General features: G+C 42.2%; 1 protein-coding gene across 2 annotated transcripts in view; it reads left to right on the top strand.

Annotated features, from left to right (window-relative positions):
- The window catches only part of RUNDC3A (RUN domain containing 3A), a 356,931-nt gene that overhangs the window by 176,614 nt on the left and 164,074 nt on the right, over nt 1–16,243 (top strand). For both annotated transcript variants that reach the window (XM_044055254.1, XM_044055257.1), the window contains exon 5: nt 423–512. In XM_044055254.1, the coding sequence (XP_043911189.1) occupies nt 423–512 (90 nt within the window). The remainder of the gene's footprint in view (nt 1–422; nt 513–16,243) is intronic.

Below are 16,243 nucleotides of genomic sequence, written 5' to 3'. Positions count from 1 at the left end.
TATTGTTCACCACTTGGTTTAAATACTGTGAGATTGTATAATTCAATATACTTGCTAGAGCATTGTCCTGAAAACAGTGTCACATATCTGAATCCTGCTGAAGTCAGATACCCATTATGTGACTATATGTAAGGCAATTGTTCCTATCCCAGTGGTCAGTTCTCTGCATGGAGCCATGCATTACTTGTGGGCATTCTCCGGACATCCTCATCCTCCTCCTCCTCCTTTCTGTGCATGATGCCATTAGGTATTCCTGAGGAAATGTAGCAAGTCTTAGCTCTGGCCTACAATATTCCTGCTGAGATGCAACTAGTCTTACCCCTGGCCTGCAGCAGAGGACAGGTGCATGATGCTGAAGGCTTTGTGAGGCTGTGCTGGTTATATCTTCTCTTTACGGTATCTTTCTATGCTTCATCTAACAGGAGGTTCTACGATGAGGGAGCAATCATGCTGCGTGAAGAAGCTACAGTGCTCACAGGGATGCTGATTGGACTCAGTGCCATAGACTTCAGGTAAAGTAATTTATCCCATCTGGAGACAACACTGTACAATGAGTGTTTTAAATGCAGTGGACAACAGAAATTCAGTGTAAGGCATGTTTTCTTAGTATTGATAGAAGTATGCATCTAAGGTGGTCAGAAGAGGCTGCAGTCAGTGGCACAAAGCATGCATCTCTATCCATCTATTTAGCAGGATTGATGATAAGATCTTGTTGTTGGCCTTACTGAATTATCAAAACCTGCAAATGTATAGGTTGCTAATAAAAGAATACATGAATTTGAAGGCGTTTTACTGCTGTCTTCTGTTGTTCAATGTGGTGCAAGCTCTTTTTATAATACTGCTAAAGAGCATGATCAAAGCTTATCCAGTAAACAACAATTAATGAGCAAACTCTGTGGGCCAAAAAGTCCTCATCTGCTAAAAATGTTTTGTTCTTAGAAGCATGACTAGATATGAGCCTTTGTGCACAAACATGAAAGGTCTGATCATACCACTGATGATCTTGGTTCAAGAACAGACTAGTTTTCACAATGTATTGAGTAAAGACTGAATGACCAATGATCTTCTGTCTCTGGGCAAGGGACAGGTGAATGTCCTTGGCATGGGTCAGTAGTGGACACATAAAATACTTGGCATATGCAGACATGCATGGTATGCATAGGTGAACATTTCCATGTTCATAGGTTCATAGATTCTTAAGAGAATACTAGGCTATCATCCCTGGTGGGACAATTTAAGCCTAGCTGGGATACCAGTTTGTTACCTAGCTATGTTAACCCATAGGTGTTTAACTATCCTTGCCATAACTTTAAGCACTGCCTCTATCCATTAGGAGGATAGGGGTCACCCCTAGGGTAAATTTCTTAATTCCCATCCATTGGTTTTTGTTATATTTGAATGGGGACATGGATAGGCTTTGTTTTACATGGATGGGGAGTCTGCTCTAGAGTAGTGGTATCCTGTGAGATATGTACCTCTTCCTCCAAACTGTTCTGCTTGGGTTGCAGAAGAGGTTGATGTCTTTGGACTGGGTGTTCCTAATACCATTTGCCTTGCTGATGTTCAGTAGGTACATTAGTACTAGGTCAGAGGATGCCTTATAGGCCAGACATAGGTCGCCTCTTAGTAGTCTGTATGAGGCTTAGTAGTAGCAACAGGTCTCTCATGGACTTTAGGCCCAGTATCCTCTGTGTAAGGAGCCTCTGTGGTTGCTTTAATTGTTGCAAATGCCTGGACAGATGCATATCAAAGGGGGCATCGTACTCGGTAATGGGCCTAGTGAGGGCTGAGTAAAGTGGGGCAATGGCATCACTGCACTTGGATGCTATCACTTTACTTATAAGCTGCACAATATAAAAGAACTTCCTTATAACACTAGGTACATGTTGGATAAATACTATGTCAATGTCTACATAAATTCTCTAATTATTAATTACTGAGTCTGCTCTTAGAGGTATATTGACACTATGATAGTTATCTGGGGCAGTCATTTTCCTAAAGCACACAGAAATGCACCATTCTGGTATTTATCTTTAGTCCATAACTCTAACACCAATTATTTGTTTGGAGCAAACCTTCCTAGGTGATCACTGAGTCTTTGGGGGATTCGGTGACTGCTCCCAGCCTGCCATCATCCATAAACATGGTCAACCAAAGACCCCTGATGTTTGCTTTAGCTTCTGAGAAATAGATGCTAAACAGGAGTGGTCCCAGCACAGAGCCCCGTGGGACCCCACTACTGACCATTCATTTTGTGGCGGTGGCTTCCTCAGTCCTAACTTCCTGTGTCCTATCTGTCAGCCAGTTTGCAATCTGTCAGGTGATGTTGGGGTTTATTTCTAATTTAGCAAGCTTTTCAGCAATGCCTGAGTGGGATATTATGTAGGTGGTATGTACTGTCTTCCCTTTGTCCATCATTCTGGTGACCTTTTTGGAAAAGTCCATTAAGCTGAGTAGGCATGACCTGTCTTTCAGGAAACCAGATTGGGATAGGTCCAGGATAGGTCCAGTGTTTGAAGGTTTCTTATGTCCTTTTTAAGTAGATCAATGATAAGTCTTATCATGGTTTTACACACGAGGCTGATCAGACTTCTGGGTCAGGAATTACCTGTATCTTGTGCAGGCTTACAACTCTTGCTTTCTTCCATTCAATAGTACAAAGCCAGTTTGGAGACATGAGATTGAAAAAATGTGGTTGGCAGCATAAAGATATCATGCTATCCAGCATGCATCCTGGGATGTTAGAGCACATAGATGCTGCCTTTGTCCTGTGTGATTAGCAGGGAGTGTACAGGTTTCTGAAATTTTTGTGAGATTACAAATAACAAGTAACAAGAAGGTGCAACCACTTCACTAAAAAAGTAAAACCACAGTCCAGGAACAAGGAATAAATCACAGCTTTTAGCATATAAATTGTTTAACTGACTGTGATATACAAGTAGAAATGTCTTTCTTTGTTTTATTTCTGATGAAGTCTTTGACAAAAGCGTCGATTAAAGGATTTATACGCTAAAAGCTGTGATTTATTCCTTGTTCCTGGACTGTGGTTTTTACAAATTTTTGTGAGATTACCAGAGGGTGAGAGAGGGATGAGGTTTGAGCTGATGTTATCAGCCAGTTGGTTTGCTATATCCCCAGCTTCAGTATAGATGTTGCAGCTACAGTCAACTCAGCACACTGATGCTTGTTTCCTTTGAGATGGTGGGTATAACTGAGGGCTTGTGGTTGTCCTTGGTAGTTTTACTTGGGTTCCTAAGTTGCATTTTAATTTAATGATCAAATTCCTGTCTTACTGGATGCTGCACTTCTCTATGCAGTTATATATATGTTGGTATAAGTTAGATGTTTATGTTTGTGCAAAAACAGCAGAGCTCTCAGTGTTTGAGGGGATATGAAACTTGCACGAGTATCACTTACAAGCAAGAAGTTTGCCTTGGACAAGTTTCCAAAAGTACCAGGGGAAGGTGAGGTCTTCGGTTTTAATTTTATTTTGAAGAAGGTGGCTTTGCGGTCAGACTTGACAAGTGAAGATACAAGGTATAGAGCATTATTCAACTAAATTAATGAAGACAAGGTCAGGGATGTACTCTGGCTAGTTCTAAGGGCATTTGTACTGACAAAGTCAAGGAATCTCTGAGCAGGCCCACTAGGTCTATAGCTGGGTAGTTGAACTTTTGCTGGAAAACGGTATTGAGTTTAATGCTAAGTCACTCGAGCTCATTTAAGTAGGCAATATAATATTCCTGGGTCAAGAGGGAGTTCTGTAGCTCACTGAGATATGGTTAGGGACTTTGGTGAGTTGGACATGAAGACTCTCGTGGTCATCATGCTGCTTAACCAGCCTTGATGTGATTCTTTTCTGGATGAAGACAGAGACACCTCCACCTTTCTTCCTTCTTGTGTAATAGCTTGATGTGCTGACAACAGTTTCAACAAGTTATGTTCCTGCAAATCAGTTCCACTGGAAATCGCTTTCATCAAAATAAAACTAACGCTTTTTTATAGGGGGAAGCTCCATGTAAACCCTAAGGTGGGTGGAAACCCCCATACTCCATGATTTGTATACATTAATTCTACAGTTACACAGCTTAGGCTCATGGAAAGTGTTTTTTTAGTGGAACTCCTTTGCAAGAATCCTACTTAATGAAACCAGTTGTCCATGTGTCATATTCCCCTTAAAACACCTGGCATATACAATTACTTATATATTTATTTACAGTTTGGTAACCATATAGGTGGGTTGGTGCAAAGATCCTTTTCAGCCTGAACCCGAAATGGATGGATCTATATACATGCTCCATATCATTTTTGTTTGAAAAAACTTTGAAGTAAAGGCCAAATAAGAGGGCCAAAATGAAGCCCTTTCCTCCAAGGGGCTCACCTGTATTACCAGGGCTGCCACTGAAGCTCATGAAAAAGCGAGATGACATTTAATTTGGAGGAGCTAGGATGTACATTGACTCTGCGCTCCCAATTCTCTGCTGATGGAATACCATAAGCATTAATGGTATAATTCTATGGAGCCAGGTGTGTGGCAAAACAATATTTGCTGTAATATATGCATTTTTGTAGACCATTTTGGAGAAGTTCAGCATTTGATTGAAGTGATTATGTCGTAATGCATGGAGCACCATGATTCCATTCCAATATCATTTAAAAGACATCCTGGTTCGGTGCTACTCTAGCATGAGAACTGATCTTAACAATGCTTAGAAAGATGCTTAATAACTGTTAAACACTCCCAATGTGCTGTTAAGATCTTGTCTGGCACTAGGCACTAATTTCTGACAGAGCCAGCCAATAAATAGCAGCAGCAGAACATTAAACTACTTCATTTTGACTTAATTTCTGTCCATTGTCTAGAACATTACAGCCACTCAAAACTTATTTAGGAATTAACTACTTTTCTTAGGGAATAGGTAAGGACATCTCCTGCTGTCTGACAGCAGTTCCCAACTGCTTTACCAGCTTTCAAAGCCGACAACACTTTGCATTTTTTATTTTTTTTTTCTGTAAGATGAATGTGTGTGCACTACAAAGAATTATGACTGAATCTCCAGTCATAACCTAATATTATGTGTTCTCAACACACCTGCCAAGATTCACCTCAATTGAAGCTGAATTTTTTAACATCCATGTCTTGAGCACACAAAAAGTAGGTTACAATCAGAGACCCAGTCATAATCCTGTATACCCAGCTTGCGATCCTCAGCATTTGGTTATCCACCTGCATATTTGGTTAGAAAGCCCATTTCCAACTTTTATATCAGAAAATAATAGTCCAAAAAAAGTGTCCATAGTACACGACCCTTTGGGATAAAATTCCCATGGGGTAAGGCAGGTAACTCTCCCACCCTTTTTTGTCCTGTTGCATAACCAATGTCTGATCATTGAATGGTGTATGGATGGAATAACATGTGATGCATTTAATTTTCAAATAACCCCTTATGTGGAGTGGTATAGAATGCCTTGCGATGTTTACGATAAAAAGCCTCTACTTCCAGTTGTTCATCAAGTCCTGCTGTTATTTCTTAGAAAAAAATGGCAAGAGTTTCTAAAAGGAAGATTCCACTCTTTGTGAACACATATTCCTCCATATTTAACAGAAGTAGGTCTGTGTGCACTACGGATACGATGTTTGCTCTGAGAGTGTTGATGGAGAAGTACAGAGAAGGTCAGAAGGAGTTTAATTGTGTTTTTGTAGACTTGGAGAAAGCATATGACAGGGTGCCTAGAGAGGAGTTGTGGTACTGTATGAGGAGGTCAGGAGTGTCAGAGAAGTATGTAAGAGTGGTACAGGATATGTACGACGGTAGTGTGACAGCGGTGAGGTCTGTGGTGGGAGTGACAGATGCATTTAAGGTGGAGGTGGGATTACAGCAAGGATCAGCTCTGAGCCCTTTCTTATTTGCAATGGTGATGGACAAGTTGACAGACGAGATCAGACAGGAGTCCCCATGGACTATGATGTTTGCAGATGACATTGTGATCTGTAGTGAGAGTAGGGAACAGGTGGAGATGACCCTGGAGAGATGGAGATATGCTCTAGAGCAAAGAGGAATGAAGGTCAGCAGGACTAAGACAGAATATATGTGTGTGAATGAGAGGGAGGACAGAGGAATGGTGAGGATGCAGGGAGTAGAGGTGGTGAAGGTGAATGACTTTAAGTACTTGGGATCAACAGTTCAGAGTAATGGTGAGTGTGGAAGAGAGGTGAAGAAGAGAGTACAGGCAGGATGGAGTGGGTGGAGAAGAGTGTCAGGAGTGATTTGTGACAGACGAGTACCAGTAAGAGTGAAAGGGAAGGTCTACAAGAGGGTAGTGAGACCAGCTATGTTATACGGGTTGGAGACAGTGGCATTGACAATAAGGCAGAGTCAGAGCTTGACGTGGCAGAGTTGAAGATGTTAAGATTTGCACTGGGTGTGACGAGGATGGACAGGATTAGGAATAGGTATATTAGAGGGTCATCCCAGGTTGGAAGGTTTGGAGACAAAGCCAGAGAGGCAAGATTACATTGGTTTGGACATGTGCTGAGGAGGGATGCAGAGTACATTGGGAAAAAGATGCTAAGGATGAAGCTGCCAGGTAACAGGAAAAGAGGAAGGCCTAAGATAAAGTTTGTGGATGTGGTGAGAGAGGACATGCAGGCGGTTGGTGTGACAGAGCAAGATGCAGAGGACAGGAAGAAATGGAAACAGTTGATCTGCTGTGGCGACCCCTAACTGTAGCAGCCGAAAGAAGAAGAAGGTCTGTGTACCGTTTTTGATGAATTACTGTATGACTCTCTCCATGATTTCCCTCAGAATGCTTGCCAGACTGATGGGTCTAAAATTGTTTGGGTCTGGTTTGACACACCCCCCACTACTGTTTTTGAATTAGTACCACCAGGACCCATTGCCACAGGTCAGAGGTGTGTCCACATGTGGGATAGCTTGAACTTGCCATGTCCCATTTTGTCACAGATGACTGAATCAACAACATTTGAATATCTGGAACTTTTAACTAATGTTATCATTATAGTGCTACTGAGTTTATGTGGAATTTAAGATTACTTTTGAAAGGGACATTTTTTTTAAATTATTTTGTGATCTCCACTGGTTGCCAAGCTTAAAGAAATGTGTTAAAACTTCTCCCTTTTTCCCCCAAGCTTGTGTGATCTCAGAGTTGGTATAATAACATAAGTGGGTGTGCAGAGATACAGGGGCTTGGCCAACCTACAAAATGTAAACATGATTTGCATTTCTGTTGACGATCTGTGTTTTGCAGTATTGTGGACACGGTATTGTCAGCCTTGATAAGATCAGTTATGACAATAATCATACTCCCCATTATACTAGCATATTAATTACTATGACTGAAAGGTTTAGTTTGGTTCTCCTTGATTCTTTATAGCAAGCCACAAAGTATGTTGCCTATGACAAAAGAACTTGAGTTTTTAATTTTACTTTTGGCAGGAATCATCACATCTGTAGTTATATAAGGATTTTCCCTTTGTCTTTATAGCATTCAGGCATATATGTTTGCAATAATTTACATTTTGACGGGTGAGTAACTGCCAAAATAAGAAAAGCATACTCTGCAACTTATCTTATTCTAAAGGGCACGTCTAGTCATTCCACGGAGATCATTGTACCACTTTATTCCTCACTGGTCTGACCCATTAGTGATCACAAAAATGCATTTTATAGCCTTCATACAAGCCACCTGAAACAACTTGAAGAGGTACAGCAAATATTTACTAGAAAAATCAGAGGACTGGAAAACCTGAACTATTTGAACAGGCTGCAAGAAAGGTCAGTGCATTCTGCATCTTATAGGTCACTTTGAGGTGGTGTCTGCTTGGCCAATAAGGCAGTGTCTAATCTGATTCTGTTTGAAAGACTGTGCCTTGAGCACACCACTGGAGAAGTGAGCTTCAAATCCAGGAACTTAATACTAAAACTTAAATATCAATAAAAGAAAAAAAAGTGACACGTAATGCACAGCATCTTCCAAGATTTTGAATTATCTTTCCCTTACAATCAGACAAATTCACTTATTATTTCTTTTGTAAATAGCCTTGTTGCAAACATGGGAATTAGAAAATATCATGAAGGGATTTTGGTGAGTTTTCTAAAGACAATTAGATTGATAGCTGTAAGCCTATGACAGGGAGGTGTTACCTTGTTGGGGCAGAAAGGAATGGCTGCCAATAAATTACTAGGTCAAGGAGATGTGGATAGCTACAAACATGAAACCCAATTAGTAAAAGTAATTTATTTTGAAATGTTAACCTACTCATTGGAAACATGTAAGTACACCATTATTTATTTACTTTAGGTAACCTGCACAATTTAAAACAAACGTATATTTAACAATCTAATAAACAATAGATTTTTTTGTCATAAAAAGACACATTTTAAAGACAGAATAGTAGCCTACTTGCAGAGGGAAATACATTTGCAATAAAAAACAATTCTTTAAAGTGGTAGAATAAAATCTGCAAACCAGATCCAGAGCAAAGGTTTGGCAGAAAGGGATTATTTCTCCTTTCAATCTGTCCACTTACTTGGTCACTGTTAATTATCTAGTTACCTAATTCAGTACATAAACTACAGAGGAAAAGATGGATTTTTGTAGATGCACACAAAAAGGCCAGATTCCAAAAGATTTGCTCTCAGTGTAAGTGACTTACTCCAGTGTAAGCCTTCCCCAATACTGAAAGCTATGCTCTCAGTTTAAGTGATCTTACTTTGCTGTAAGGCCTATTTATAAACAGCCTTACCCTAGGGCCTGGATTCCAAAAGGCTTGCTCTCAGTGTAAGTGGTCACTTAAACTGAGAGCAAGTCTTTTCGAATCAGGCCCAAAGGTATTCTATTAACTTTGAACATTTTGATGACACATATAAAGTTAAAACATTCTAATTAGCAATGTCTTGTTGACCCCTCAAAACAAAAGTGAGTGTGTGTGCCCGTGCGCACGCACACACACACACACACACACACACTCACACACACACACACACACACACACACACATGCTGTAGGATATTGAACAATTCTGCATTGTGCTACCTTGACATATATGTACATTTGCATCTTGCCATGTCTCTGTGTGCATCTGACCTTCTGACCTTTGTCAGTGTTTCTTTGGGGTTTCAAAAAGTTTTATCTGCAAGGCTTTGGTTGCCACCTCAACACTGCTTTACTTAACCTTATTGGTCTGGCTTTGTTCTATTTTCTTTTATAGTGTTGTGGCTCCAGGGTTAGATACAGTACTATAGTTGAGGTCTCATTCATAGTTTATACCAAACTATGACTAATAAGTTCTTCCTAGAGACTGTGTGATCCCCTTTATAAGTTGAAGTACCTCGTAGGCTCATGTGGTTGTTGTGTCACAGTGTGTGATGGCCATTTCTAAGTGTCCTCAGATCTTGTTCTGTTCAGTTTGTATCAACAGTTAATTTGCCATCATCTGCTCTACTTCTAGGATGCAGAGCCTCATGTGCATGACTTTGCTTTTCTTCTCTTTTAGGTTCATAAGTAGGTACTAGGCTATTGGCCCAAGGGCTCAAGTAAGCCTAGCCAACATGGTTCCCTGGCTTACCCCACCCAAGAAAGTTATTTTCCTGTGTCCCTGTCGAGCAGAGCCACAGAAGTGATCCCCGGGGTGTATTTCCTATTTCCCATCCACTCATCAAGATTTTTCTTGAAGAGTGCTAATCAGGAACTTTGCTTGACATAAATGGGTAACTTGTTCCAGAAACTATGGGAAGTCTCTGGGACAGGAACCTATCCCTCCAACATGTCCTGTTTATTGTAGTGACAAGGTTTAGGTCCCTAGAGCGTGTAGTTTGGAGGGATTGGAATTTCTTTAGATGTAGCATGTCTAACAGCTCTGGGTTTGACATAGCTTTATATGTTAGGCAGAGATCACCTCGGAGTAGGCGATATGCTCTGGAGTAAAGCTGGAGTTTTTTGAGACTGTCAGTGTAGGGCATCTGTTTCAGGCCAGTAATCCTCTTTGTGAGGTACTTCTGTGGCCTTTCCAGCTGCTGCAGATGTCTTGTGAGGTACATTCCAAAAGGGACGTTGTACTCTGTAATGGGTCTAATGAGTGTCGATTAGAGGGGAACAATTACCTCTTTTTTCCTGGATGAGAACCCTTTTGTGATGAGGTGTGCCACATAGCAGGATTTCTTGACTACTGTGGCGATCTGATTATCAAAGAAGAGACTACTGTCCACCTTGGTCCCAAGGTCTCTTATCACACATTTGGCATTAAGTAGACTGCCACCTATGTGGTAGTTCATGGCTACAGAGTTTTTACCAAAGGGGATGACAATGCACATTTTGGCATTGAGCTTGAGGCCATGGCTCTGACACCAGGCAACTGTCTCAGTGAAGCCCTTCTGTAGGATGCCCACATCATTTGCGGACTCTACTCTGGCTCCTAGTTTGCAGTCATCTGTGAACTTCATTACCCAAAGGCCTTCTGTGTTAGCCTGTACTTCAGAGAAGTAGATACCAAACAGGAGAGGTCCCAGGACTGAACCCTGTGGTACTCCACTTGTCACTGGTTTGAAGTCAAATTTGGAGTCTGCAACTTTTGCAGTGCAGGTTCTGTCAGTGAGCCATTTGGCAACCCATCTTGTGCCATAGGGATTTATACCTAATTTAGTGAGTTTAGCTATAATTCCAGACTGGGGGATGGTGTTGAAAGCCTTGGCGAAGTTAAGATCGGCTGTGTGAACCACCTTACCCCCGTCTACAGCTTTGGTGACTGCCTCAAAGAAGTTGATCAGGTTCAGGAGGCATGATCTGCCTTTCACAAACCCGAACTGCGTGGGGTCCAGAGTTTGGAGGTTACCAGTGTCTTTGTTTGAGTTCCATGGTGATGCGTTCCATGGCCTTACAGACAAGGCTTGTCAGTCTAATAGGGTGATAGGTCCCGGGATCAGTGGCTCCCCCTTTGTGGAGTGGGATGACTGTTGCTGTGCGCCATTCAGTGGGCACAAAGCCTGATGTGAGGCTATGATTGAATATGGTGCTTAGGTGGGGAGCCAGTTAGTTCTGAAGTTTGTGTAAAACACAGCCTGGGATGTTGTTCGGTCCCATGGATGCTGTGTTTTTGGCTTTAGAGAGTGCAGCTTTTACCTGCGCAGTTGTGAATACAGGGATTCTGCATTCTTCCTGTATAGATATGGGTCCTTTAGGAGGTGAGGGGGTAAAGTTAGCACTGATCCTATCTGCCAGAATGTTGGCAATATCAGTTGTTTCTGTAATTTTCATGCCATTGTGCTGTAACTCAGAGCAGATTTTGGTGTTGCCATTGAGATTCTTGACATAGCTATAGAATGATTTGTGGTTGTCCTTAGAATCAGTGGCAATTTTGTTTTCCTAGCTAGCTTTGGAGGATCTTATAAGGGATCTCATCTTCTTACTGAGGCTGACCAGGGAGCTCCTCCACTCGTGGGATTTTACTCTCTTTTGCAACAGTTTCTTCCTTCTGTTGTAGAGTTTGTTTATGGCAGGGGATCACCAGATTGGCTTCCTTTTTTTGCAGGATAGTGTCTTGTTCTGTTTGGGATAGCATAATCCATGCACTCATATTAGTGCTTATAGAGTGCATTTGTGTAATATTCAGCAGTTGTAACTGTATTGTCCATCTGCATGGGTGTCATGAAGTTCACCACTTCTGTCTTAAGAAGCATGAAGTTGGCTTTGGAGAAATTTTTTACCTTGCTTTCCTTAATGGGGGGGTTGGGATGTGGATATCTAGAGTAATTAGCTTATGGTCTGATCTGACCAACGAGGAGTTGACTTCAGGTCTGGAATACCAGTGACTCATGCTGGTAATGACTAGGTCTAGGATATTGTTGCCCCTGGTGGGGGTGTGGATAAGTTGATCCAGGGCATTGGAATTTATGAATTCCAGAAAGCGTTGCGCGAAGGAGTTGGTACATGAGAAGTTTTCCCAGTTAATGGTGGGGCAGTTGAAATTGCCTATTATTAGGGTGTTTGGTTGAACCCTAATATTTTCCAGTATATCAAGAAAACAGGAGTGGGGATCCTGGGGCATGGTGGGGGATCTATAGCAAGCTACAATTTGGATTGCACTTTTGCCCAGAGTTAGTTGCACTTGGCTAACCTCGGATGCATTATGCTGAGCAACTAGCCTGAAGGTGTGGATATCCTTAATGAATATGGACACACCTCCGCCTTTGGTGTTCTGGTCCAGGTTAGATGGCCAAAAACGTGTGGTATGAGTTGTAGCCTGGTAATGCAGGGGTGCTCTCTGGAGCCTTGAACCAGATCTCAGTCACTGCAGTTATCAATGTTCTCCATTTTAAGGAGTGCCTCGAGGGAGTGCATCTTGAGATTTAGACTTCTAGCATTGAGTAGCATTACCCTCAGTTTTTGCTTACCTGTTCTTGTTACGGTGGTGAATTTGTCATTTGAACCTTGCCTAAAAAAGGCACTATAGGGGAGGCAAGAGCCTTAGCCAGCATCTGGAATGCCAGGGGTGACAGGTGCAGGCCATCTCTGGCAAAGCAGCGTGGTCTATCGACCATTTCGTCCCAGGCAGACAGATACTGGATCCCCTTAGAATGACACCAGAAGCTTAGCCAATTGTTGAAGTCAATCATTTTGTCCTTGTACTGCAGTATCATTCTGGGCAATGGCAGAATGCAACTCAGGGCTAGGGTCATACCTGCTTGGGCTACAAGATCGGATACCTCTTCCATGTCTCTTTTCATGTACTCCAGGGAGGTACGTCTTAGGTTGTTCACACCAACATGGACAATGACAGTCATATTTGTACTTGTGCAGTGACCTGAGTGCGTGGGCTATGTGGCAGATCCTGGCACCTGACAGGTAGCTGACAGTAACCTTCTCCTTGTTTAGGCTGGTGAGTGGGACATCAGTGTGCCTGACTATAGAGTCACCTATGACTAGTGTGTTGGGTATGTTGTTTTGCCTTATGGGATGTGGTTGAGTGGCACACTGAGTTTGTGGTCTTTGTGTCATTTGGGTTGTGTTCAGGGGTGGAGGTTGCTTGTGTTTCTGCTTTGGAGGTCTCTGCTGCTTGAGCAGATTATTATTGAGAGCCTCCACGAATGTTTTTGTGTTTCTATGTGTGGATTTTGGTGGTGTAGGTTTAGTGGGACTATGTGATGAGTGTGGTGTGGTGCAAGTGTTTACCTTGTCCTCTTGACTGTCAAACTCAGTCTTGGTTGGAGAGAGCTTTACCTCCAGTTTGGCTAGACAAGTGCATCTATCACAGGTTGTAGTGTTGGGTGGTAGGAGGAGAGGGTTGTCTGTGTGCATGAGGCATATTCTACATTGCCCCAAGATGCCCAGATTCATCAGATAGACAGGAGAGAACACTGGGAGCTGACCCTTGGACATGCCTGAATAAAAAAATATTTTCCTCTTAGACAAGTGAGGAAAGTAAGTACAAAAACTGTTTTCCTCTAGGTAATGAGGAAGTTTGAGTGCTGTACTAATTTGTAGCTTATTTAGTGCTTACAATGAGTTCTGAACAAGTGCTGAGCATGAATAAGCAAATTCAAGTGCTACAACTAAGAATCTGTATCTGAACTAGACTAGTTACAGGAAAGAAACAAGTGCAAATGCGGGCTTTTAAATTGGAAAGTTGAGAGAGATGGAAAAACTGCCCAAACAGCCAATAACTACAATTTCTGGGCCAGAAACCACTCCTCTTGTGGTAGATAGGCTACCTTGTGCTTAGCATTCCCACTGATAAGCTAGAAGGCTTCCCTCCAACACAGAAAGTCTTGGGGGGCTCAGGAGCTTACAAACAGTCCTGGATACAGAAAATCTGTATCTGGACTAGACTAGTTACAGAAAGGAGGGGGGAACAAGTGCAAATGCGGGCTTTTAAATCAGGAAGTTGAGAGAGATGGAAAAACTGCCCAAATGGCCAATAACTATAATTTCTGGGCCAGAAACCACTTCTTATGTGGTAGATAGGTTACCTAGTGCTTACCACTCCCACTGATAAGCTAGAAGGCTTCCCTCAAACACAGACAGGCTTGGGGGGCTCAGAAGCTTACAAACAGTACTGTATATAGCAAATCTGTATCTGGACTACAGTTGTTACAGTTAAGCAGAACACAGGGAGATTCTAGCAAAGTTTTTTTTCTTTTTTTGTAAAGGAAAGGGAGAGAGGAGAAGCAGAAGATAATTCAAGGTTAGGAAACTAAGTGGGTTGGCCTTCTCAAATGTTCTCTGTGTATTACGTAGAATGAGCTAATGACACTAGACTGGGAGGAGTGTCCCAGATCAAATTTACTGTAGGGGCGGGCAACTGCAAAGCCACCGAGTATAACAGCAATACACCAACAGGAAGGGTGGGGAACAATACTACAGCTACTAGCCTACACTCTTTTAGACAGTAAAAACTACAAAAATGTTTATCACAGCAGAAGAACGTCAGTGAGCCACAAAATGAAAGTTTTTAAACAGATAAAGGAGCAAGGAGACTCTACAGAATATTTTTAACTGTAAACAGATCAGTTATATGATACACTCCTTGGCAGGAAATAAGAACAAACAAACAGGTGCTTAACAAGTAGAAATAATGCCCAGTTAATACCTTTCACACAGTGAAATTAGCTAAAAAGCTTTACAAACAGTGTGACAGTAAAAACCTTATAAATTTCTTATAAATATTCATTACTGTTACTCTTGACTATTCCTGTCTCTTGCTAATACTTCCTGTTGAAAGTGCTATAGTCCATTATCAGCACTACTACAGGTACTTGTCAGCTGAAAAATTCATTATATCCTTTGTGACTTTTCTGCAGTGTCGCTAAGATGCTCTGAATTGGGCAGATACAAATTCTGATATGGCATCCCACTGGTTAACCCTTCCACTTCACCTTAAATTCAATGTCCTGGTGGACTTCTTTGAGACAATTACCAAGGCTATAGATGAGGGAAAGCTGGTCCAAACAGCCTACCTAGACCTCGCAAAGGCCTTCAACACCATTCCCCACTCAGGTATTATAGACAAGCTCACCAGCCTGAACATAAACCCCTACATCACGAGATGGGTTGCCAACTGGCTCACTGACAGAACCCATATGGTAAGAGTTGCGGGAGCTAGGTCTGACTCTAAACCGGTTACAAGTGGCGTTTCCCAGGGCTCAGTTCTAGGACCCCTCCTGTTCGGCATATACTTCTCAGAGGTACAGGCAAGCACAGGAGGATTATGGCTGACCAAGTTCACAGACGACTGCAAACTAGGGGCTATAATTGACTCGCCGGCTAACACAGACATCCTCCAAAAGGGTCTCACTGAGACAGATACCTGGTGTCAAAACCATGGCCTCAAGATAAATGCCAAAAAGTGCATAGTCATCCCCTTTGGAAAAAACAGAGTACCCACAAACTACCACATAAGTGGTATCCCCCTAAATATGGAAGACGTAATAAGGGATCCGGAGACCCAAGTAGATAGTAACCTCTCCTTTGATAATCACATTGCCAAAGTGGTTAGAAAATTCTTCTATGTGGCCCACCTAATTACAAAAGGGTTTGCATCCAAATTGAAAGAGGGCATTGGGCCCCTCTACGCATCACTCATCAGACCCATCATAGAGTACAATGCCCCATTTGGGATGTACCTTACAAGACACCTGCAACAACTGGAAAGACCACAGAAGTAACTCACCAAGAGGATCACTAGCCTCAAGCAGATGCCCTATGCAGCTCAACTGAAGAAACTCCAGCTGTACTCAGTTGCATACTGCCTACTCAGAGGTGATCTCTGCCTAACATACAAGGCCATGTCCAACCCAAAATTGATGGACATGCTCCACCTAAAGAAAACCATATCCCTTCAAGCCACATGCTCCAGGGATCTAAACCTCACCACAACAATAAATAGGACGTGCTGGAGGGATAGATTCCTGTCCGAGATACTTCCCATGCTCTGGAACAAGATTCCAATCTACATTATGCAGAGCTCCTCACTAACCCTCTTCAAGAGAAACCTTGACGAGTGGATGGGAAACAGAAAGTTTACCCCAGGTATTACTTCAATGGCTATGCTGGACAGAGGCACAGGGAACTAATCTATGAAGGCGGCGAAAGCCAACACATTCCGGCTAGGCTTATAAATGCCTTCAGCCAGATAGCCTAGTACCTACCTATGAATCTATGTGCCTACCAACTTATGTTGCTGGTGTTGAAATGTTTGTAAGCCCCCTATCCACTACACCACAGTAAC

The sequence above is a fragment of the Protopterus annectens genome, chromosome 13.part0, assembly GCF_019279795.1.
Source record: "Protopterus annectens isolate FY-2018-M chromosome 13.part0, PAN1.0, whole genome shotgun sequence".
Classification (NCBI taxonomy): domain Eukaryota; kingdom Metazoa; phylum Chordata; order Ceratodontiformes; family Protopteridae; genus Protopterus; species Protopterus annectens.
This window is presented reverse-complemented; position numbering and strand designations above follow the sequence as displayed.